This window comes from Heterodontus francisci, chromosome 35 (genome assembly GCF_036365525.1).
Source record: "Heterodontus francisci isolate sHetFra1 chromosome 35, sHetFra1.hap1, whole genome shotgun sequence".
NCBI classification, from domain to species: domain Eukaryota; kingdom Metazoa; phylum Chordata; class Chondrichthyes; order Heterodontiformes; family Heterodontidae; genus Heterodontus; species Heterodontus francisci.
Window position 1 is genome coordinate 32,301,030 of NC_090405.1, and position 23,030 is coordinate 32,324,059.

The window sequence follows — 23,030 nt, forward strand, 5'->3', positions numbered from 1 at the left end:
CATCTCAAGCGCCGTTGGCTCAGTAGTGTGTGTAAGTTGGGGATGTTGGCCGCCTCGAGGACTTCTGTGTTGGAGATGCGGTCCTGCCACCTGATGCCAAGGATTCTCCGGAGGCAGCGAAGATGGAATGAATTGAGACGTCGCTCTTGGCTGACATACGTTGTCCAGGCCTCGCTGCCATAGAGCAAGGTACTGAGGACACAGGCTTGATACACTTGGACTTTTGTGTTCCGTGTCAGTGCGCCATTTTCCCACACTCTCTTGGCCAGTCTGGACATAGCAGTGGAAGCCTTTCCCATGCGCTTGTTGATTTCTGCATCGAGAGACAGGTTACTGGTGATAGTTGAGCCTAGGTAGGTGAACTCTTGAACCACTTCCAGAGCGTAGTCGTCGATATTGATGGATGGAGCATTTCTGACGTCTTGTCCCATGATGTTTGTTTTCTTGAGGCTGATGGTTAGGCCAAATTTATTGCAGGCAGTCGCAAACCTGTCGATGAGACTCTGCAGACACTCTTCAGTGTGAGATGTTAATGCAGCATCGTCAGCAAAGAGGAGTTCCCTGATGAGGACTTTCCGTACTTTGGTCTTTGCTCTTAGGCGGGCAAGGTTGAACAACCTGCCACCTGATCTTGTGTGGAGGAAAATTCCTTCTTCTGAAGACTTGAACGCATGTGAGAGCAGCAGGGAGAAGAAGATCCCAAACAGTGTAAGTGCGAGAACACAGCCCTGTTTCACGCCACTCAGAATAGGAAAGGTGTCTGATGAGGCGCCGCTATGCTGAATTGTGCCTTTCATATTGTCATGGAATGAGGTGATGATACTTAGTAGCTTTGGTGGACATTCGATCTTTGCTAGTAGTCTGAAGAGATCACATCTGCTGACGAGGTCAAAGGCTTTGGTGAGATCAATGAAAGCAACGTAGAGGGGCATCTGAAATAAAAACAAGAAATGCTGGAACCACTCAGCAGGTGTGGCAGCATCTGTGGAAAGAGAAGCAGAGTTAACATTTCGGGTCAGTGACCCTTCTTCGGTAGAGGGGCATCTGTTGTTCGCGGCATTTCTCCTGTAGCTGACTGGGTTACCAGTCCAGTGATAATACCACTATGCCACTGCCTCCCTTATAAATAGACACAGACTAAAACTGTCTTTTCTCCAACAGGATTTCTGTTTGTCTCTTCCACCATCATTGTTCACCTCTATTGCTTTCTAATCCCCTTGTCATATTTGATCAGGTAGCTATCAAAACTCGCTTTCACAGCCACATCTCTTTCCTTAGCACCTGTCTCCGGCTCCAACTCTTCTCGCAGACTAAAACTGTGGTTGTTTGGTTAGGAGTCATTTACGTCACAGCAGGAGGCCATTCAGCCCATTGAGTCCATGCCAGCTCTCCATAGAGCTATTCAGTCAGTCCAAATGCCCCTCTCAATCTTCGTAGCCCTGCAAGTCTATTTCCTTCAAATGGCCATCCAATTCCCTTTTAAAATCAGCAGGTCTGGCAGCATCTGTGGAAAGAGAAGCAGAGTTAACGTTTCGGGTCAGCGACCCTTCTTCCGAAGAAGGGTCGCTGACCCGAAACGTTAACTCTGCTTCTCTTTCCACAGATGCTGCCAGACCTGCTGAGTGATTCCAGCATTTCTTGTTTTTCTTTCAGGTTTCCAGCATCCGCAGTATTTTGCTTTTATTTCCCTTTTAAAATCATTGCTTATCTGCACTTCCACCACCCTTGTGGGCAGCGAGTTCCAAGTCATTCCCACCTGCTTTGTAAAAAGTTCTTCCTCATACTCCCCCTGTATCTCTTGTCAAAAACCTTCAATCTGTGTCTCCTAGTCCCATAGGTGTAAAGTAGTAATGTGTAACTCTGTAAATAAATATAAAAGTGTGCAAGATTGGCTCCAGTTCTATCCTTCACCAACTGGCTTTCTGGAATAGAACAGAGTCTAATCAATCACTCCTCATAGGATAATCTCCTCATCCCAGAATCAGTCTAGTGACCCTTAATTGTACTCTCTCCCAGGCAAGCACATCCTTCCTTTGGTAAGGAGACCTAAACTGTACACAGTCATAGAGTTATACAGCACAGAAACAGGCCCTTCGGCCCATCGTGTCCGTGCCAGCCATCAAGCACCCATCTACTCTCATCCCATTTTCCAGCACTTGGCCCATAGCCTTGTGTGCTCTGGTGTTTCAAGTGCTCATCTAAATACTTCTTAAATGTTGTGAGGGTTCCTGCCTCTCTCACCCCATCAGGCAGTGGGTTCCAGATTCCAACCACCCTCTGGATGAAATTTTTTTTCCTCAAATCCCCTCTAAACCTCCTGCCCCTTACATTAAATCAATGCCCCCTGGTGATTGACACCTCCGCTAAGGGAAAAAGTTTCTTCCTATCTACCCTACCTATGCCCCTCATATTTTGTTTACCTCAATCAAGTCTCCCCTCAGCTTTCTCTGCTCTAAGGAAAACAATCCAGTCTCTCTTCATGGCTGAAATGCTCCAGCCCAAGCAACATCCTGGTGAACCTCCTCCGCAGTAAGACACTCTATACCCTAATCCCTTAGTGTTAAAACTAACACACCATCTGCTTTCCTAATTGTTTGCTGAAGCAGCGTGTTAACTTTCTGAGTTTCAAGTACAAGAACATCCAGTCTCTCGCCATTTAGAAAGTATTCTGCTTTTCTATTTTTCTCCCAAAATGGATAACTTTACACTTCCCCATATTACGTTCCATCTGCCATTTTGTTGTCCACTCACTTAACCTGTCTATATTTCTTTGAAGCCTCATTGCATCTTCCTTGCAGCTTACTTTCCCACATCGTCAGCTACTTGGATACATTAAACTCGGTCCCTTCATCTAAGTCATTAATATAGATTGTAAACAGCTGATGCCCAAGCACTGATCCTTGCGGTACCCCACCAATTACAACCGGCCAAACCAAAAATAACCTGTTTATTTTTACAGTCTGTTTTCTGCCCATTAACCAATCAGTCCATCCAAATATATTACCTCCAATTCCATAAGGCCTAATTTTGTGTAGCAAGCTATTATGTAGCACCTTGTTGAATGTTTTTTAACAATCCCAATACACTAAATTTACTGATTTCCCCATTATCCATCCTGCTAGTTACACTCTCAAAATTCTAACAGAATTGTCAAACATGATTTCCCTTTCATAAAACCATGTCAACTCTGCTAAATCATATGATTCTGTGAGAGCCCTGTTACCATATCCCTCATAATAGATTCTAGCATTCTCCCTACTACTGATTTTAGGCTCACTCAATGCCTGTTTAGTGATAATATCACTTTATAATCCCCTCATGGGGGAAATCTAGAACATAAATCGGACATAGTTTCAGGAAAAGGGAGAGGGGACTACAGGGCCCAACAGGCCTTGGGGGAGGCACGCAGGCGCAGTGGGCAGAGCCCCGCCCATCTGTCACGGCAGTCGCCAGCCAATCAGTTGGCGGGCCGGTGATGACGCAGTTTCCCCTCCCCGGTGCACGCGCAGGGTGATCGGCTTCTCCTTCGGCCGCCGCAGCGTAGAGTCCGCCCGCCCCGCTCAATATGGCCAAGACCTACGATTACCTCTTCAAGCTGCTGCTGATCGGCGACAGCGGCGTCGGGAAAACCTGTCTCCTCTTCCGCTTCTCTGAGGACGCCTTTAATACAACCTTCATCTCCACCATAGGTGAGTGAGGGGGGACGCCGGGGCCTGCGGTTGTCAAGGCGGCCTCTTCTCCTCCCCTCCCCCCGAGCTTGCGGTTGTCAGGGCAGCGCGGCGACCCCGGGCAGGCAGCAGGGCCTCCGCCGCCTACTACTCCTCTGGGGCCGAGGGAGAGGGAGGCGGTTCCCCGCCCCTCCCATCTTCCTCCCGGGACATTAGACTGGCGGCCGGGCCACAAGCTCCTGGTGGGTTAGTAAGTCAGGCTGGCTGCAGCCTGGCACTATGTTATCAGCCTAGATTCCAAGCAGGGCCAAGCGTGACGAATAGGAGTTCCCATTGAAGGGAGTTGGTGTTCTCAGGCCCTGGCATGAGGACCATCCTCTGCTCTTTACATCTGATGGTCACACTGAAAGGAACCTGCAGTTATCAGGCGTCTTCCAACGCAGGACGTCCCAACACAGATATAGGGGTAGATCATTTACCCCATTCAGTCTCTTCTGCTATTCAACCAGATCATGGCAGATTTGCACCTCAACTGCAGAGTTTGGAAATGTAGTCACTGCTGTAAAGTAGGGAAATGCAGTAAGGCCCCTTAAGCAACAGGGTAATGTTTTTGATTGAGGCATAAATGTTGGTAAGGACACTGGAAACTCCCCTGTTGTTCTTTGAATAGGGTTAGGAGGGATCTTTTACGTCTAAGAGGGCAAACAGGGCCTCAGAACCTCTGACAACAAAACTGGAACAGCCTAGTTTATTTGTTCAAATCTTTGGAGTGAGGTTTAAGCCCACAGCCTTGAGATTTAGGAAAGAGTGCTACCACTGAGACATGTTTGACACTCGAGTACTAAGTGTGGGACGTTTGCTGGAAGTTTAGAAATAATGACCAGAATTAAATACATTTTTGGAATGAGCAACAACACTAATTTAATTGAGTTTGGAGTTGTTGAGGCCAGAGCTTCATTTAATTGGTTTGTTAAAACATTTTTGCTGTAATTTCTCACTTTTTGGTATTTACAATTCTGAAAATTAATTATTGGTTAACTTAATTTTTGAATACAAAAGATGACTTTGATAGAAGTGGACTATAGTTTCTGATTTTCTAATGCAAAATACATACACTTCCTGTTGACAGATAAAGCACATGCTTAAAGCCAGAGTGTTTGGCTTACCAGTAATGAAATAGCTATACAAAACTTTCATACTTTATCAACTTGAACTGTGAAAGATACCCGTCAGTTTGTCGAGAGATGAAGTCCCGATGGTAGATGTGAGAGCATTTTGAAGTGATGAATTTAAAATGTTAATACAAGACGGTAATGGGTTGAAGTGTATTCGCTTGACTATTGTTTCTCCTGCAGTTTATTGTAATACCATTTACTATTTGTTAGGAGTACTGAATAAACTGTAGCATGAACGATGAATTCTACAGCTAGATGTGATGTACATTGGCTGCACGCGACAGATCTGTTTCAGGGTGCATTTACGCTCAACTCTAGCATGCTCATGCAAAGTAGTAGTGGTTTGTACAGACACTGAAGTTGCAATGTAAATTCAAAGTTGGGGTTGACCTGACTGCAGACAGGATGTGGATGTAGTTTAACTCTGTTGTATAAAGCTGATTTTTATAAAGGAAAAAAAACCTTTGAATGTACCTGCAGTTAATTTAAAATGTTAAGAGAAAGCGGGCTGTGTTCTCTCTATCCTCTAAATGCCTAACCATGCTCTTGCAGAACACCCACACGAGCAGAACAATGCATTGCAGGCTATGTAAATTGGCTGCAAATAACATTGAGGCAGTAATTCTGTGTAAATCAAGCGGAAATGGAGTTCAGAACCTGTTCTTTGTATTTCTATAAAAAGAATGTTAGTCGATATCTTGTGACAGTGCAGACAAGGATTGAAGAGCAAGTGTAACCTTCAGGTGAAATGGGAACTGGAGGGCAGTCATTAATTTGACTATGATGCACTGATGCAATTTAGTCTCCATTTTAAAATCTCTCATTTGTCTTTATTTCTATATAATTAATTTTATATTTATAGTTAAACAACAAAACTTGTGGCAATTTTGAAAACCAGAGAAATCGAGTTGGTTGTAATGTGGGAGTTTTTTGCAGTTGGGACTGAAATGCTGGGACATGTCACTACACCACCACTGTTGGGAGAGTGCTATTACAGTGTGACAAGCTGACATAGACAGTTTCCATTTAAAAATGTGAGCATAGGAAATGCATTTTTAATATGTGGTAAAGATGTCTAATCTATATTTTCAACTTAAACTTCTTGTTATAGCATTAGATTTAGATGACATCTCATTTTGAGTAGGTGCAGGTACGAGTGAAATTAGGCCATTTTTTCTTACAAGTCTATTTTTTCTTAATGCTGTCAGTCATAGTTTGTATAGATGAGACTTAGCATCAGTATTTTACTCTGGTACTAATATTCTCAGGAAAAATCACATTGACACCAATAAACACTACGATGCAATATATTTCTTTGCTCTTAATTCACCATTGCAAATTGATCCCACCGTCACCAACACCATTGACGGGTAATGGATTTCTCCAGTATTTCGTACTAATATTATACAATTCAAAATTCTCTTGGATAGGCAGAGTTTGTAATTATGTCAGTGTTTCTCAGAGTTCAAGTAGAAGTTTCAGGTTCTCCATTGCATGTTGCTGAGATTTTATTGAGGTCACTTCAATTTGTGCAACAAATATAATGATGGACCAGTGCATACCTAATTTGTTCCTTCACCATGAGAACAGTATCATGAAAAGAAATCTCTCTCCCAATTTGGAAAGAAGAATTAGCATTAAGGGGAAATGACCAGAAGGTACAGAAGTTACTTGTCCAACTGGTTGCAAAATATACTCTGAAACCTTGATTAATATGGGAGCTAAACTAATCCTAGAACTGTGAGTTGCAGAATAAGATGAAGTTACTACACATCTATTTAGTCAATGGGAGCTTTCTATACCCATTGGGCAAGAGTATTTCATTATGTGGACATTTCTGTTTCATGGGGCAGGTGAACATTTTAGTATTTTTGAATTGTTTTGGGAATATGGTGGAACGTTAAATTTTGAGCTCATTAATGTATGTGTGGTGCAGCCCAAGGATTTAAAGCCATTCGCTTCGCTATTTGAACATAAACATGTCAGTGGTTCATTCTCAGCCACAAAGGATAAATCCTCTTGGAAATGCAGGCTTTATCACTTGGCTTCTGCTACCTAAATTATTGCTGCTTAATCTGTTTCTTGCATGCAGTCTTGTACTATTTAAATAGATATCCATATAAGATCCAACAAAATATGTCTTATGTTTTTAGGTGCTCTGAGCACGTAGAAGTAATGAAGCCATATACTTACAGAAAGTTCTTAAAAATAGACGTTCAGGAACTGCGTGGAAAAGTGGTTTTGCTTACACAGTGTGTGGACATTTCCTTTAAAACTGAAGTAGTAGGAAAAAGTTTTAGATTGAACCATCAAACGTTCCAGCGCATTTACAACCACTCGGCAGATCAAATCTGCCAGTGTTTTTCTCAGTGTGAGCTACCTAGCCTAAACATGCTTCCCAATTACTCCATGTTCTTTAAAATTCCTTGTTTTGAAGCAACTAGCTAATTTCATTTTGAAAAGAGTGTATGGACTCTATTTCAGCAATGGTTTGTGACAAAGAATTCCACATGAAAGATTTTGTTTGTGTATTTGTAGCTTTAAAGGAATGCTGTTTTTTCCTCTAGCTAATTTCTCTGCTCTCTTCCAGTACTCAGCCCCGTACGATGATGGGGTTCTATAGTTACTAAACCCCCTCTCATACTTTATTCAAGTGGGCAATCTTCATGTTAACCTTGACAGCACTGACAGGTTATTTGACTTGGAGACATCACAGTGGAGCTTGATCTAGTTCTCATTTGACGTTGACATATATTTTCAGCAGGGGTTATTAGATTAGCGATGAGGAGTGGAAGTCCTGGGTATTCCCTGTCCAGAGGCAGTAGGGCTAATTTGTTCTTTGGTAGCTGCCACCCTGTCTGAGATCAGTTAACTCGACACAAACTTATCAAGCCATCGGACTCTAAAAAGAGAGACTTGCATCTATGTAGTGCCTTTCACGACCACAAAACGTCATGAAGTACTTTACAGCCTTTGAACTACTTAGGAAATGTAGTCACTGTTGTAGGAAATGTGACAACCAATTTTCGCACAGCAAGCTCCCACAAACAGCAGTGTGATAATGACCAGATAATCTACTTTTGTGATGTTGTTTGAGGAATAAATATTGGCCAGGACACTGCAGAGAACTTTCCTGCTCTTTGAAATAGCGTCATGGGATCTTTTATGCCCACCTGAGGGCGGACGGGGCATCAGTTTAACCTTTGAAACGAAAAACAGCACCTCTGACAGTACAGCATTCCCTCGGTATTGCACTAGAGTTTCAGCCTTGATTTTTGTGCTCAACTCCTGAAGTGGGACTTGAACCCATAACCTTCTGACTCAGACATAAGAGTACTACCAATTGAGCCATGGCTGAGACACTAATTCAACTGCATTGATCAGTTGTTTACGAGTTAAACTCGCTGAAACAGGACTTCTAGTTATGTTAACTGAGTCGTGCAGTAAGCTACTTTTGATTGTGAAAGATTCAGATAATGTAAGTTCTAAGTATCAGACCCACCGGCCGTCCATGTCTCCGCTATAAAGACGTCTGCAAACGCGACATGAAATCCTGTGACATTGATCACAAGTCGTGGGAGTCAGTTGCCAGCATTCGCCAGAGCTGGCGGGCAGCCATAAAGACAGGGCTAAATTGTGGCGAGTCGAAGAGACTTAGTAGTTGGCAGGAAAAAAGACAGAGGCGCAAGGGGAGAGCCAACTGTGCAACAGCCCCGACAAACAAATTTCTCTGCAGCACCTGTGGAAGAGCCTGTCACTCCAGAATTGGCCTTTATAGCCACTCCAGGCGCTGCTTCACAAACCACTGACCACCTCCAGGCGCGTAGCCATTGTCTCTCGAGATAAGGAGGCCCAGAAGAAGTGCTCAGTTGTAGACCTGGAAATGGTGTTCTGTAAGATCTCACCTCTCTATTACCTGTTAATTGTTAATAGATATACTATAGCTAGCCAAGCAATATTTAGGGTTCCTTGCACATGTTGTCAGAAGTTATTATTCAAGTAGGGTGAGCTACCAAAGTGGAAAATTGTCTGCCTTTCCTCCCCTAAGGGTCAGTTTCCCTCTTTCAGGTATGGCCAGTCAGATAATTGCAGAGGTTGCTTAGTGTTTGAGAAAGAGTACAGTTTGCAGTTTTATTTTAAAGTTGGGAGAGAATGCCTGGACTGAGAGGCCATCCACTTTTGAGATTTTTCTCAGCCAGTCTTCGATGTGTTCAAGTGATGTGGAGTCCTGCTCTGTTAAAACCATCTGGCCTCTGCTCAGCAACAGGGCTGAGATTGTTTATTCACGCTATGTACGATAGCCAACCCATATTGATGTCAAGCCAGTCTGTGCCCTGTGTCAGCACTGCTACCCAGGCATGCCACTCAGCAACTTTACATGTGGGTTGTCTTTGCCCTAGGACTGTTTAAGAGTCAGGTCGTTGTCGGGCTTGTTCTAGACGATTTGGCTTAAATCAGGCAAACATCTTTATGTTGGACTCGGGTACAACTTGATATCTGGGTGTTTTATACTGATAAAGGGTCACAGATCTGAAACGTTAACTCTGTTTCTCTCTACACAAATGCTGCCGGACCTGCTGAGTGTTTCTGGCACTTTCTGTTTTTCATTTCAGAGTACCAGCATCCGTAGTATTTTGCTCTTATGTTGTATACTCAAACTGTTTTGAACTGTCAGGTTTGTTGGGCAATGCATTTTGTACAGAATTCAGCCCAGATAAGGAGTGCAGTAGTTGTTTACATCAGTTATTATTCTCCTTGGGCTCTCTTGGCCACTAACATGAAAAAATAATTAAATCCAGTCATATGCAAACGCTGTACTAATGTAATGCAGTGCACTTTTTATCCATTCGTTTTATTTTAAAAACTAAAAGGATTATTGTCCAAGTTCACAGTGGTGGATACAGATCCAATAGCCTTCAAAAGAGAATTGGAGAAAAAAATTGCGGGGATATGGGGGAAGAGTAGGGGAGTGGGGCTAATTGGATAGAGCTGGTGCAGACTAGATGGGCCGAATGGCCACCTTCTGCACTGTACTATTATGATTCTATAATTAGTACTGTATAAAGAAATTACCATACAGTATATTGAAATCTTGAGTTCCAGGTCTTTACTTCATACATTTGTACAGGTATGTTTCCTAGGATTATTTTGCCCATTCTGATTCTTTCAGATTAATCTATTGCAAAAGCCAAATACTGCACGTGCTGGAAATCTGAAATAATAGCAGAAAGTGCTGGAAATGCTCAGCAGGTCAGGCAGCATCTGTGGAGAGCGAAATGTTATAGGTTGATGATCTTTCATCAGAACTGGAAAAAGTTAAGAGATTTAACTGGTTTTAAGCCAATATAGGGGAGGGGGAAGAAGAAAAGGAAAGCTCTGTGACAGATGGAAGATTAATTGACAAAAGGAATAATAGTGCAAGGCTGAAGGGAATGGTAATGGGACAATTAAAGAAACAAAAGGCGGGTTGAGAGGAAGTATAAATGGAAGTAGCAAAATCATCAACAGCTGCTGTCTGGATAACTGGGGCATAGCTTATGATCTGAAGTTAAGTTCAATGTTGAGCCCAGAAGGGGGTAAAGTGCCTAATCAAAAGGTGAGGCACTGTTCCTCAAGCTTACATTGTTTCTTTTGAGCAGTTTAGGAGACAGTGGTCAGAGTGGGAGTGGGGTAGAGAATTAAAATGGCAGGTGACCAGAAGCTCGGGATCAGACTTGCGGATTGAGCAGAGGTGTTCTGCAAAGTGACCGCTCAATCCACATTCGGACTCACCAATATAGAGGAGACTACATTGGGAACAGCTAAATTAAAGGAAGTACAAGTAAATCACTGCATCACCTGGAAGGACATGGGGGGGGGGGGGGGGTGGCTAAACGGTAGGAAAGGAGGAGGTAAAAGGGCAGGATTGCATTGACAAATTGGTTTGTTGGGTATTATCATCCAAAGCCCTGTTTTGCTTCACTTTTTGTTTCCTCCTCTATACTGCTCTTTGAGGGTTTGTGAGATTTAATCTCCTCCTAGATATCTGCCAGTAATGCGTTTAGCTGGCTACTAAGAACTGTATGTGAAAGCTTACCTTATTTTACACTCACTGCTTCCGTCCAGATATTCCTGACAAGGTCAGAAACTTATTTAGTAGAAATCTGTATGAAAGCGCCCATGACCTTTCACGGTTTGTTTTTTATGTTGACCCCAGTTGACATTTAGATTTTCCTACTGGTGTTAAGCTGGTAGGCTTGCATTCTGATGGCTGAGTGAAAGAACAGAGGCCTATTATTAGTGAACACCCCACTCTGGTTGGCTTGTCCCAGAGGATTGCTGATGCTCGGAAAGTCTTGTCGTTCTGACTGAAAGGGGGAGATTGGAGCTGGGAAGCAGCAATGCGTACATTGAAGAACATTGTAACATTCCCACTGCTTTGAACTAACCTTTTTTTGAAAAAAAAAATTATTTCTGATAACTTGCAGAACTTTTCCTTGGTTTCTCCACAGACAATTAATTTAATTGTACAATGATTTCATCTTCCTTTGTTTCACTACACAAGTGGTAGAGATGCACCCAAAACAGGAAGTGTAGATATATGTGCAGGCAAAAGTCACGAGTGGTTAGTATAAAACCCAACACTTAATAATGGAAACACTTAAGTGAAAAATCTTCATTATTTTAAATGTTTTGAAATATAATGGAGTTTTGCCACACTTCAGTTCATAAGTCTCAGTTTTTTTTAAAGCTACAAACACTGAAAATCTGAATCTGCAAATGCTAAGAATATGTAAACAATCTTACCAATAAAGAACAGGCAAACATTTTGAGTATAACTCTATAATGGTGATGCTAGCCTGGTTTTCTCTCTACATCATTGCTGCAAGTTGGCAATTGTTGCTTGTGAAATTAGTCTGCTGCAAACAAACAGTTTGAATATGCTTTAGCTACTCAAATTCTATTAAATGAGTCAAAGACATTCAGATGCTAATGCTTTAATTGAAACCTTGTTTACCTGCATCCTTTGCTCTTTGGTGTGCCCATCAAGTCTAAGTAGATTCTCAAATTAGCTGACAAATGGATTTGATTCGATCAGTTAGTAGGTGGTCTGCTTTAAAGGCCGGCTCAGGTCTGCAAATGAAACCCGACCCGAGCCCGCCCCAACCCGAGTCCTTTCATTTTTTTCCTGTGCTCAATGGCTAGCTTCCATTTTTCACTTTGTTGCTTATCTGCACAAGCTTAAAAATCTGTAACTAAACAACCTTTCAAGTCCAAAAAATGCATTAACTTTGGAGCCACATACCAGAGGTGGTGAGAGTGTGTGTTTGGCCCGGCCCCACCTGAGCCTGAATGCCAGACCCAGAAGAGCAACCCGACCCCAACCCTACACGTGTTGTCGGGTTTGGGTCAGGTAGCCATGCTCTAGGCTGCGGCCATTTTTGATTAGACAGTTTTAGAAATCTCATGCCAGCATTATCGATAATTTACCTTTATTTGTTCAGGCAGGTTACTGAGTTATGTTTGGTGTTCCTATATCCTAGGTTTTAAGCCCACTCGGGCAGGTGTAAAAGATTCCATGGCAATATTTCAAAGAGAAGGGAATTATCCTTGGTGTCCTGGGCAATATTTATCCTTCATTCAACATCACAAACTGATTATCTGGTCATTATCACACTGCTGTTTGTGGGAGTTTGTTGTACGCACATTTTTCTGCCCCATTTCCTACATTACAATAATGCCTGCACTTCCAAAGTACTTTTGCTAATTGCCTTTCTTTTCTTCAAGCAAACATTCCCCGTGTTGAATGTTGAATCTTGAGTGTTTGACAGGCTGGTGCAAGTGTGAGACATATATCTTTTGTACCTGGTTGAACTTTAAACGTTAGAAACTATATCAGAGACAGTCTTCTTCCATTCCACAGGAGCTAAGATACCTCCTGGGTCCATTAGGTTGTGTTGTAGACATAGATTCAGGTTATCTTCCAGTGTTTATTCTATGTTTGTACCAGCTGATGACTAGTATTTTTACACTATTAATGTATATGTTATATTGTCTTTTGCTACTGCATAGTTGTTACTTTTAATAAACCTGTGTGATAGGTTTCCTATTGAAGTCCAGCATGTTGAGTGCTCCTGGCAATTCCACTGAGCTAAATACAGGATTTTGTTGGATCTGTGGGCTTGTTTCATTCCTAGACATTATGTTTATAAAAGTGAGAACTCACTTACTGAAGTGATCTGTGATGCTAAGCAAGAAAGAAATATGAGTATAACATTAAAAAAAAAAGTCCACTGTATTAAATTATATGTTTTACTTAAAGTTATAGAGGCCTTTCTAAAAATAACTGTTTTGGAAACATGAAAACTTAATGGAATGGATAGCTATCCAGTGTGGGGGAAATGCTCGTGTTGGGGTGTAGTGAGTGTAAATTAAACAATTTATTCACACATTCCACTACGATGGAGGGTGATTACTTCATAGTTATAGAGAGGACTTCTGTCAGTGGGCCAAAGATTAGTTTCAATAAGTTTAATAGTAGGTAAATTCAATTCTTGTGATTTTAAACTTGCCACCAAATGGTTGGCATCCTTCCATCTACAAAAGATGATGGACATGCTGCAAACAATCTATTTAAGTGAGTTGTCTTCTCTTGGTGCACCTCTGCTAATGGCTGTGAAGGCTAATCCTTGAGAGGCAGGTTCTGCCACAAGTGCTGCACGTGAAGCTGCCAGGTAATGCTGTGAGTTGGCGCCTGTTGCCCAGCTGCTGTAGCAACTGGTCATCATAAGCTTGATGCTTATAGTCCAGGAGAACAGGTTACAGGCATGGGAAAAACAGTCCATGAGTCTTTGTAGCTGAGTTTCCATGTGAGTGACTTGTGCAGCATCATCAGCGTAAACGAGTTCTCTGATCCAAGTATTAAGGAGGATATAAAAACATCTGTTGCATTTTACTGCCTTGCCTGGCTTTCTTTTAATGCTTTGTTGAATGCTGTTTCTGATGTAGATTCTTTCTCTTTAGAAACAGCAGAGTGCTTTTGCAGTGGTATTTTTATCATTGGCAAAGTTTAATTTGTTGATTAGCAAAATGCTGGAAATCTGAAATTAAAACAGAAAATGCTGGAACTAGCAGTTCTGTCAAAAGGTCATTGACCTGAAATATTAACTCTGTTTTTCTCTCCACCGATGCTGCCAGACCTGCTGAATATTTCCAACATTTTCTGTTTTATTCAATTTGTTAAAGTTTAGAATTCGGCTTCTACACTTGTAAAATTTTTGGAATAAGGTGTAGAGATGTTAATCAGTGCTGCTTGGTTAGTCCCTCTTGAGCTGTTTGGGGGATTTATGTGGATGTTGGAATTTGGTATTTATACTTGAAGCAAGGAAACTAAATGGTTATGGAGATCGAGGAGGGCAGTGGGATTAGGTTTAAATTGCTGTAGCAAAGTGTGGCAGAAACCCAAAGGGTTGAATGACCTTGTATGTAAATTTCTTAATACCTTTTGTATATATGAAAATCCAGTCTCTCTGTTGCACCTATAGCAGTTGAGGCCAAAACATTGTATGTTTTCAAGAAGGAGTTAGATATAGCTCTTGGGTCTAAAAGATTCAAAGGGTTTGGGGCGAAAGCGGGAACAGGCTACTGATTTGGATGATCAGCCATGATCATAATGAATGGTGGAGCAGGCTCGAAGGGCCAAATGGCCTTCTCCTATTTTCTATGTTTCTACCTCTTGTGTTTGTGTGTCATGCTTGAATGACATTCATAACATTTCAGTTGAACAATTTTTTTTCAAGAGAGCAGTAAAGTCAATCTGACCTTTTTCTATTCTGACCTCTTCCCAAGAGGTGAATCAGGAGATTTACAAACAGCTTCCAATCTAGAGAAACTTTCCTCAGCAGTAGCAATTAGCCTGTAAGTGATCTACCGATGCACCTGTTTAAACCACTTCCCCACAGGGAGTACTTGAGCATCGATGTTAAAGGACTGGCGTTTCCCTGGCCTGTCCCACTTTTGTAGCTAAAGTCACAGTTGTGCTCAAAGATTAGCTAGTGGGAGGAGAGGGGAGACCACAATTGAATGAAGAGTCCATATTTGATCCAGTAGTTACCTCAAGCAGTACGCAAGCAGAGAAATTAGATAACTCCACCACACAGTATTATATCTCTATGTTTTCTCTTTATCAAGCTGCAGCAAAAGTCTTGTGGATCTTGTATTTGTAACTTTCCCAGTATCTAAGTCTGAGTAACACCCTGTGTAAAGCAGTAACTTCATGTATGATATTAACAGTTGACATAGGGTTACAGCTTCATTTCAAGGTCAATATGCTTGTGCTGTCTCTACTTGTGAACCTTTACAAGCAGAGCATGAGGAGACATTTAACCAGATGCTTATTTTAGCTCTTCAGTGGATCAAATGAACATTCAAAATTTCAGTCCTTCGTTTTGATGCAGAAGTGAATAGACTAAGGCTGCAGTTATGCTGATACACTTGTTTTCTCCTTGGCAGCTTCAGTGATTAGGGTTTTGCCGATACAGACTGAGTGTAACTCCAGGGTCAGTGACACATTTGAGTGCGAGTAGTAAAACGGGTTTGAAATGTAAAATCCAGGCTACAGTATATCTCCAGATTCAGAGTATGGTTGTACAGCGGACAGCTATTGAACACTATCATGACTAAATGCACGTCAGTGGAAGCAGTGCCTAGCAACGTATGGCTAAGACAGTTGTACGTCCATTCAATATACTCCTGATGCTTCAGATTTGGTTGTGAAGCAAAAATACCCCATAATTTATCTTTGATTTAACTGTGCATGCTCTTCCCAGGGCTAACAACTAGCTTCAAGAATGCAATGCAGCTGAGCAGCCACGTAACTCCAGTCTGCATGACTTAGACACAGACTGCTCGTCGCCATATGCAATATAATTGCTTTGTGACTTCCTTTCTGATTCGATCATTTTTTGACACTATTTTAATCCCCACATATTTAACATTGAATGAATTGTTGATATTTCGTTAATTGCCAGTATGATTTTTTTTTTCCTCCACTCTTTTATCTATAGCCAGTTCAAAGATATTCTTCACTTACTTGAAACAATTATTGTTGTCTGGCAGGAGAATCTGCTCATTGCTAGGGCGTTGCCTGTAGAGGCTGATTTAATTTGTAATATGATACATGTGTTTTAAATGATAAGGTTGCATAAAAGGCAAACTTGACTCATTGCAATTGTGATTCTTGTGACTTGGGTTTATGTTATTCTTCAAAGAACCCTAACATAGTAGTCACTGGGGATTTCCCCTCTATCATACTGAAAGTGAAAACTTTTGATTGCATAGGCACCAAAGACTCATGAGAGCCTTGCCTAAGTGACTGTGCTTCATGTGAGCATTGAAGGTCAGTAGGCTGAGTCTGATTTTATCCATGTGAATGTGGAGATGCCAAGACCAACTTCTGCCCTCGCAGAGATTGGTTAACTTGGAACCAGATGGGTTGCATAATTTAGTGCCGTAGATCTTAAACGTATCTAGGTAGGGCAAGGACTGTTCAAGAAACAATCCCATTATTGTGATGAACTTAATTTAACTGTGGCAAGTACCCTTCTGCTACATTTTGATTTTCAACTTCAGAGGATATGGAGGTGTGTTCCAGGCAGCACGCTCAAAGTTTGATCATTCTGTGCTGCCTCATTTTGCCACAGCTCATGTGGAGGTGGTGCTGTAGAACTCCATGGGCTGTTGCGAATATTTGTGAAGAGTTTCAAAATGGATGCTAGTACAGGTTCAGTAATATCAGCAGAGATTGTGAAGTATTATCTTTTGTATCTTGGAGGAGAGCAAATTAGAAGTTGTGTAAATCTGGTGGAAACAACTGCATTGTCCCTTTCTTTCTTTCTTTTGGGCCTCCTTATCTCGAGAGACAATGGATACGCACCTGGAGGTGGTCAGTGGTTTGTGAAGCAGCGCCTGGAGTGGCTATAAAGGCCAATTCTGGAGTGACAGGCTCTTCCACAGGTGCTGCAGAGAAATTTGTTTGTTGGGGCTGTTGCACAGTTGGCTCTCCCCTTGCGCCTCTGTCTTTTTTCCTGCCAACTACTAAGTCTCTTCGACTCGCCACAATTTAGCCCTGTCTTTATGGCTGCCCGCCAGCTCTGGCGAATGCTGGCAACTGACTCCCACGACTTGTGATCAATGTCACACGATTTCATGTCGCGTTTGCAGACGTCTTTATAACGGAGACATGGACGGCCGGTGGGTCTGATACCAGTGGCGAGCTCGCTGTACAATGTGTCTTTGGGGATCCTGCCATCTTCCATGCAGCTCACATGGCCAAACCATCTCAAGCGCCGCTGACTCAGTAGTGTGTATAAGCTGGGGGTGTTGGCCGCTTCAAGGACTTCTGTGTTGGAGCCACCTGATGCCAAGTATTCTCCGAAGGCAGCGAAGATGGAATGAATTGAGACGTCGCTCTTGGCTGGCATACGTTGTCCAGGCCTCGCTGCCGTAGAGCAAGGTACTGAGGACACAGGCCTGATACACTCGGACTTTTGTGTTCCGTGTCAGTGCGCCATTTTCCCACACTCTCTTGGCCAGTCTGGACATAGCAGTGGAAGCCTTACCCATGCGCTTGTTGATTTCTGCATCTAGAGACAGGTTACTGGTGATAGTTGAGCCTAGGTAGGTGAACTCTTGAACCACTTCCAGAGCGTGGTCGCCAATATTGATGGATGGAGCATTTCTGACATCCTGCCCCATGATGTTCGTTGGAGGAGAGCAAATTAGAAGTTGTGTAAATCTGGTGGAAACAACTGCATTGTCCCTTACTGGTGTTTAAAATCATAGAATGGTTACAGCACAAATGGCAGTCATTCTGTCCATGCAGTTCTCTGCAAAAGCAGTTTAGCTATTCCCACTTCCCTGCCCTTTCCCCGTAGCCCAGAATTTTTTTTCTCTTCGATTATCCAATTCCATTTTGAAAGCCACTATTGAATCTGCTTTCACCACATTTTCAGGCAGTGCATTCCAGATCCTAATGACTTGCTGCATTTAAAAAAAAAAGTTTTCCTCAAGTTGCCGATGGCTTGTTTCTAATCACCTTAAATTGGTGTCTTCTGATTCTTGATCCTTCAGTTTCTCTATCTACTCTGCCTAAACCCCTCATGATTTTGAACATTTTTATCAATTCTGCTCTCAACCTTCTCCATGGAGAAGAACCTGGAAGAAGAAGGGTCACTGACCCGAAACGTTAACTCTGCTTCTCTTTCCACAGATGCTGCCAGACCTGCTGAGTGAATCCAGCATTTCTTGTTTTTGTTTGAGAAGAACCTGGAGTTGGGCTTGAACCCATTCCGTTTTGACTCTCGATGTGAGTGCTCCCTGTGAGCACTGAGTCAAGCTGAAAAATTACGTGTGATTTGTAGGGAGAAAGGTGTTGCATGTGCCTTTTGCTAATTTTTTAATAGACCTGAAAGATGCTTCCATGAGATACGCTGGTTATATTTAGCACTATCTCCCCATTCCACCCACAACTCCAGTGACTGTTACCATCTGACAGTTATGGAATAGTGAGAACTTTTTCCAGCTTAACCCTGAGAAGATTGAGGACCTGATGTCCAATTCCTGCTGGAAACACTGCATCTTTGCACCTGGTGCCATTTTAGCCCCCACCCCCGCCTCCCCACATCACCACAACCCTGATTTGAGGCTGGATCCACAACTGCATAACCTTATTGCTGCTTTATCACAATAGTCTCGTTCCAGCTACATCTATATATTTATACAAAGCTGCCAAAACTTTGATAAGAACATAGGAAATAGGAGCAGGAGTAGGCCATTCAGCTCCTCACCTGCTCCGTCAATTGACTAGATCATGGCTGATCTTCTACCTCAATGCCATTTTCCCGCACTATCCCCGTATCCCTTAATATCTTTAATATCTAGAAATTTATTGATCTCTGTCTTGAACATACTCAATGACTGAGCCTCCACGACCCTCTGGATTGAGAATTCCAAAGATTCACCACCCTCTGAGTGAAGAAATTTCTCCTCATCTCTGTGCTTAGTCTGTTGCTCCTCTCTTCACCAGCTCTCTTTGTCTCCCAATGCACTAATTTTACAGTGATTATTGCACAGAAGGAGGCCATTTGGCCCATAGAGTTCATCTTCTGTTCCTCGTCACTCTATCTCTGCAACGTTCTGCATCTCAAACACTGCTCTGCTCCACCTGCAGCCTTTTGTATGTTCTCATAACCACTTCCTCCTGTTGGTATCATTAGTGCCTGTTCCAACACACTGCTGGCCAGCCTTCCACCTTTAATCTTGCATAAACCTGAGTGTGTGCTGAACTCAACTGTCCGTATCCTAATTTGCACCAAATTCTGTTAATCTGTCAGCCTTGTGCATGCTAACCTACTTTGGTTTCTGGTCCAGCAGCACCTCACTTTAAAAATTCTTATCTTTGTTTTCAAATCCCTCTCTGGCGTCGTCACTCCTTCAGGCTGACGACCCTCAGACCTCTGCACTCCTGCAAGTCTGACCTCTTACATATGCCTGATTTTCTTTTCTCCACCTTTGCTACTGTGCTTTCAGCTGCCTAGACCCAAGCTCTGGAATTCCCTCCATAAAGCTCTCTGCCTCTCTATCTATCTCTCCTCCTATGATGCTCCTGAAAACCTACCTCTTTGACCAAGCTTTACTTCACTTGTCCTAATATCTCCTTCCATGGCTCGGTATCAAATTCTGTTCACGTGAAGCACCTTGAGATGTTTTACTAAAGACGTTCTATAAATGAAAGTAGTTAAACCTTCAATTATTAGCATGTATCCTGGGATTTATTTATTTTCATACTCATTCTTGGTGTGGGCATCGCTGGCAAGGCCAGTGTTTATTTCCATTCCTAACTGCCTTTGAAAAGGCAGTGGTGAGCTGCTGCCGTGAGCCGCTGCAGTCTGAGATGTAGGTACACACACACTGCTCTTGGGGAGTTCCAGTGTTTTGATCCAGCAATGATGACAGAATGGTGATATAGTTCCAAGTCAGGATCATGTTCCCATGTAGTCAAAACAGAAAGTGTTGGAAATACTCAGCAGGTCTGGCAGCATCTGTGGAGAGAGAAGCAGAGTTAACATTTCAGGTCGGTGACCTTTCATCAGAACTGCAGTTCAACAGTTCTGATGAAAGGTCACCGACCTGAAACGTTAACTCGGCTTCTCTCTCCACAGATGCTGCCAGCCCTGAGTATTTCCAGCACTTTCTGTTTTCATTTCATATTTCCAGCATCTGCACTATTTTGCTTTATTTTCATATTCCCATGTACTGGCTGCCCTTATTCTTCTAGGTGGTCGAGGTCATGGGTTTGGCAGGTCCTGTTGAAATCTTAGCGAGTTGATGCAAGTGAGTCTTGTAGACGGTACACACTGCAGCCATGACGCGCTGGTGTTGGAGGGAGTTTAAGATGGTATATGGGCTGCATTGTCTTGAGTGGTGTCAAGCTTTTTGAATGTTGTTGGAGCTGTACTCAGTCAAGCGAGTGGAGAGTATGCCATTACACTCCTGTTCTGTGCCATGTAAATCTTGGACAAGCTTTGGGGAGTTGGGAGGTGAGCTGGTTGCTGTAGAATAACCACACTCTGACCTGCTCTTACAGTTTATGTGGCTGGTCCAGTTAAGATTTTTTTGTTCAGTGGTGTCATGCTAGGCCCTCACCTGCCAAGAATGAGGCACATTAATTTTGTCATGGACGTTGATTTTAAACTGTTGCTGGAACGAGGAAATGACTTGTTAAACCGATCAGCCTTGGCTGGAAAATACATTTGCATATTAACAGACTGCTTGGAAGGACAAAGGACCATTCCATGACACATTCAACCCACAATGGGCCTTGATCACCAGGTATTGTGTGTAAGAAGAGCATTCCAGAGACTGCTAAGGTGATACAATCCAGGACTGGTTCGACTAGTTGGTCACATGATTAGCTGGCTGTTCGAGGGTTTTTTGAACTAGCCGCAGAGTTTTACCAGATAGACTGTTTGCTCCTGGACTGAGAAAATCTCTCCTGTCTTCTCCCATCTCTTTCTCACAAGCCTCTGAATCCACTGAAGACATATGAACCCCAAGAGAGAAAAGACTCCTATAGCGAACAAGGTTTAAGAAGAATACTGGGCCCCAAAGAAAAGCAAAATCTACCTACAATCAAGGACTCTACAGCGAGCTCAAAGAACTGTAACAAAAACCCTCTTCAGATGTTGTGTCAAAGATTTCCACTTTATTTTTCTCTCTTTTCTGTCTTTACTTGCATGTGTGTATTGCGTATGCATGCTAGCGTGGGCGCATCGTGTATCCGTAGGCGTCAACCGAATTAGAGTTTAAGTTCAAGTTTAATAAATTTCAACTTTTCTTTAAACCTAAGAAAACCCGTTTGTGCTGGTTTCTTTGCCTTATAATTGAAAAGCGGTGAACAAGGATTCACCAAGGTGTAGCTTAAAAATGCAGTGTGTTTAAAAATAAAACCCTGTTGCCATAAGACCAGGTGAAGGCTGAGAGGGACCCCTAGACACCTTTCTCACCTGGTCATAACAGTGGTGATACCCCGAATGCTGATGGTAGGGGATTCAGCAGTGGTAATGCAGTTGAATGCCAAGGGTGGTGATTAGACGCTCTCTTCTTGGTCATTGTCTGTCACTTTTGTGTTGCAAATACTACTTGCCACTAATCAGCCCAAGCCTGGATGTTGTCCAGGTCTTGCCGAATGTGGGCATGGACTGCTTCATTATCTGAGTTGTTGCAAATGGTACTGACTGCTGTGCAATCATCAGGGAACATCCCCACTTCTGGCCTTGTGTTGGAGGGAAGGCCATTGAAGCAGCTAAAGATGGTTGGGCCTAAGACACTGCCCTGATTAAATCCTGTAGCAGTGTCCTGGGGCTGAGTTAGTTGGTCTCTAAGCACCCCAATTCATCATCCTTTCTGCTTGGCAACATAGAAGCTGTGTTAGCTGTAAAAGAGCATTCCAGATTACCTTTACTTTCCACCTGTTGGTCCGTAGCCTTGTAGGTTACAGCACTTCGAGTGCATAATCCAAGTATTTTTTTTAATGTGCCGAGGGTTTCTGCCACTACCATCCTTAAACAGTCAGTGAGTTCCAGAGCCCCTCAACCTTCTGGGTGAAATTTCTTTTTCCTCAACTTCCCTCTAATCTTTCTGCCAGTTAGTTTAAATCTATGCCCCCTGGTTATTGACCTCTCTGCTAAAGGAAATAGTCCTTCTTACCCACTCTGTCTAGGCCCCATATAATTTTATACATCTCAATTAAATCTCCCTTCAGCCTCCCTTGTTCCAGAGAAAACACCCCAGCCTATCCAATCTTTCCTCATAGCTAAAATTCTCCATTCCTGGCAACATTCTCGTAAATCTTCTCTGTCCCCTCTCTAGTGCGAGCACATCCTTCCTGTAATGTGATTACCAGAACTGCATGCAGTAATCTAGCTGTGGCCTAATTAGTGTTTTATACAGTTCTAGCATAACCTCCCTGCTCTTGTATTTATGCCTCAGCCAATAAAGTGAAGCATCCTGTATGCCTTCTTAACCACTATGATGGGTATGACTCAAGCTGTGCTGGAGAAAAAGTGGTATATACATGCAAGTTGTTGTTAAAAGTTCAATTACAAACCTGTATCCTGGGATTCTCTTCCTGAATCCCTCTGAATTGCTGTATTTCATTCCTCTTCCAAATTTCACCTTAAAATCTACTCTTTGGCACCTTCCCTAACCCTCTGAGTTTTCAAAGTTTTCTTCACTTTCTTCACCTCCCACCATGGTTTTGTGCAACACCTTGGCATGTTCAGAACAATAAGGACATAATACAAGTGCAGGTTTATTTTAGCTTGCAACAAAACTGTATGCGTTGGAAGTGTTGAGTTTCATTGCATGTGCTTTGCAACATGGTGATGGAAGTAATTATCAAAACCTAGGAGCTTTGTTGAGTGTAAAGCCTTTGGATAGTTTTATCAACACATCTATTTGCACAAAGTTTATTTTAACATTTACTTAAAGTGACCAATTGTTTAGTTCTGTCCATAACACTGGCTTGATTTCAATGTTTATAGAAGGAAGTGTTCAGCAGTAGGAGGATGCATCCATTTCCACACTGTCAAGAAAAGTTTATACAATACATTTTAGAATAGCTTGGTTTTTGACAATGGTGTTTTGA

The 23,030-nt window shown here is 42.5% G+C and overlaps 1 protein-coding gene across 1 annotated transcript in view; it reads left to right on the plus strand.

The window, feature by feature from the left end:
• Nucleotides 1-3,495: 3,495 nt before the first annotated feature.
• LOC137350583 (ras-related protein Rab-8B) overlaps nt 3,496-23,030 on the plus strand; it is a 77,889-nt gene continuing 58,354 nt past the window's right edge. Inside the window, exon 1 of the mRNA XM_068015255.1 lies at nt 3,496-3,689. Within this exon, the coding sequence (XP_067871356.1) occupies nt 3,566-3,689 (124 nt within the window). The 5' untranslated portion in view covers nt 3,496-3,565. The remainder of the gene's footprint in view (nt 3,690-23,030) is intronic.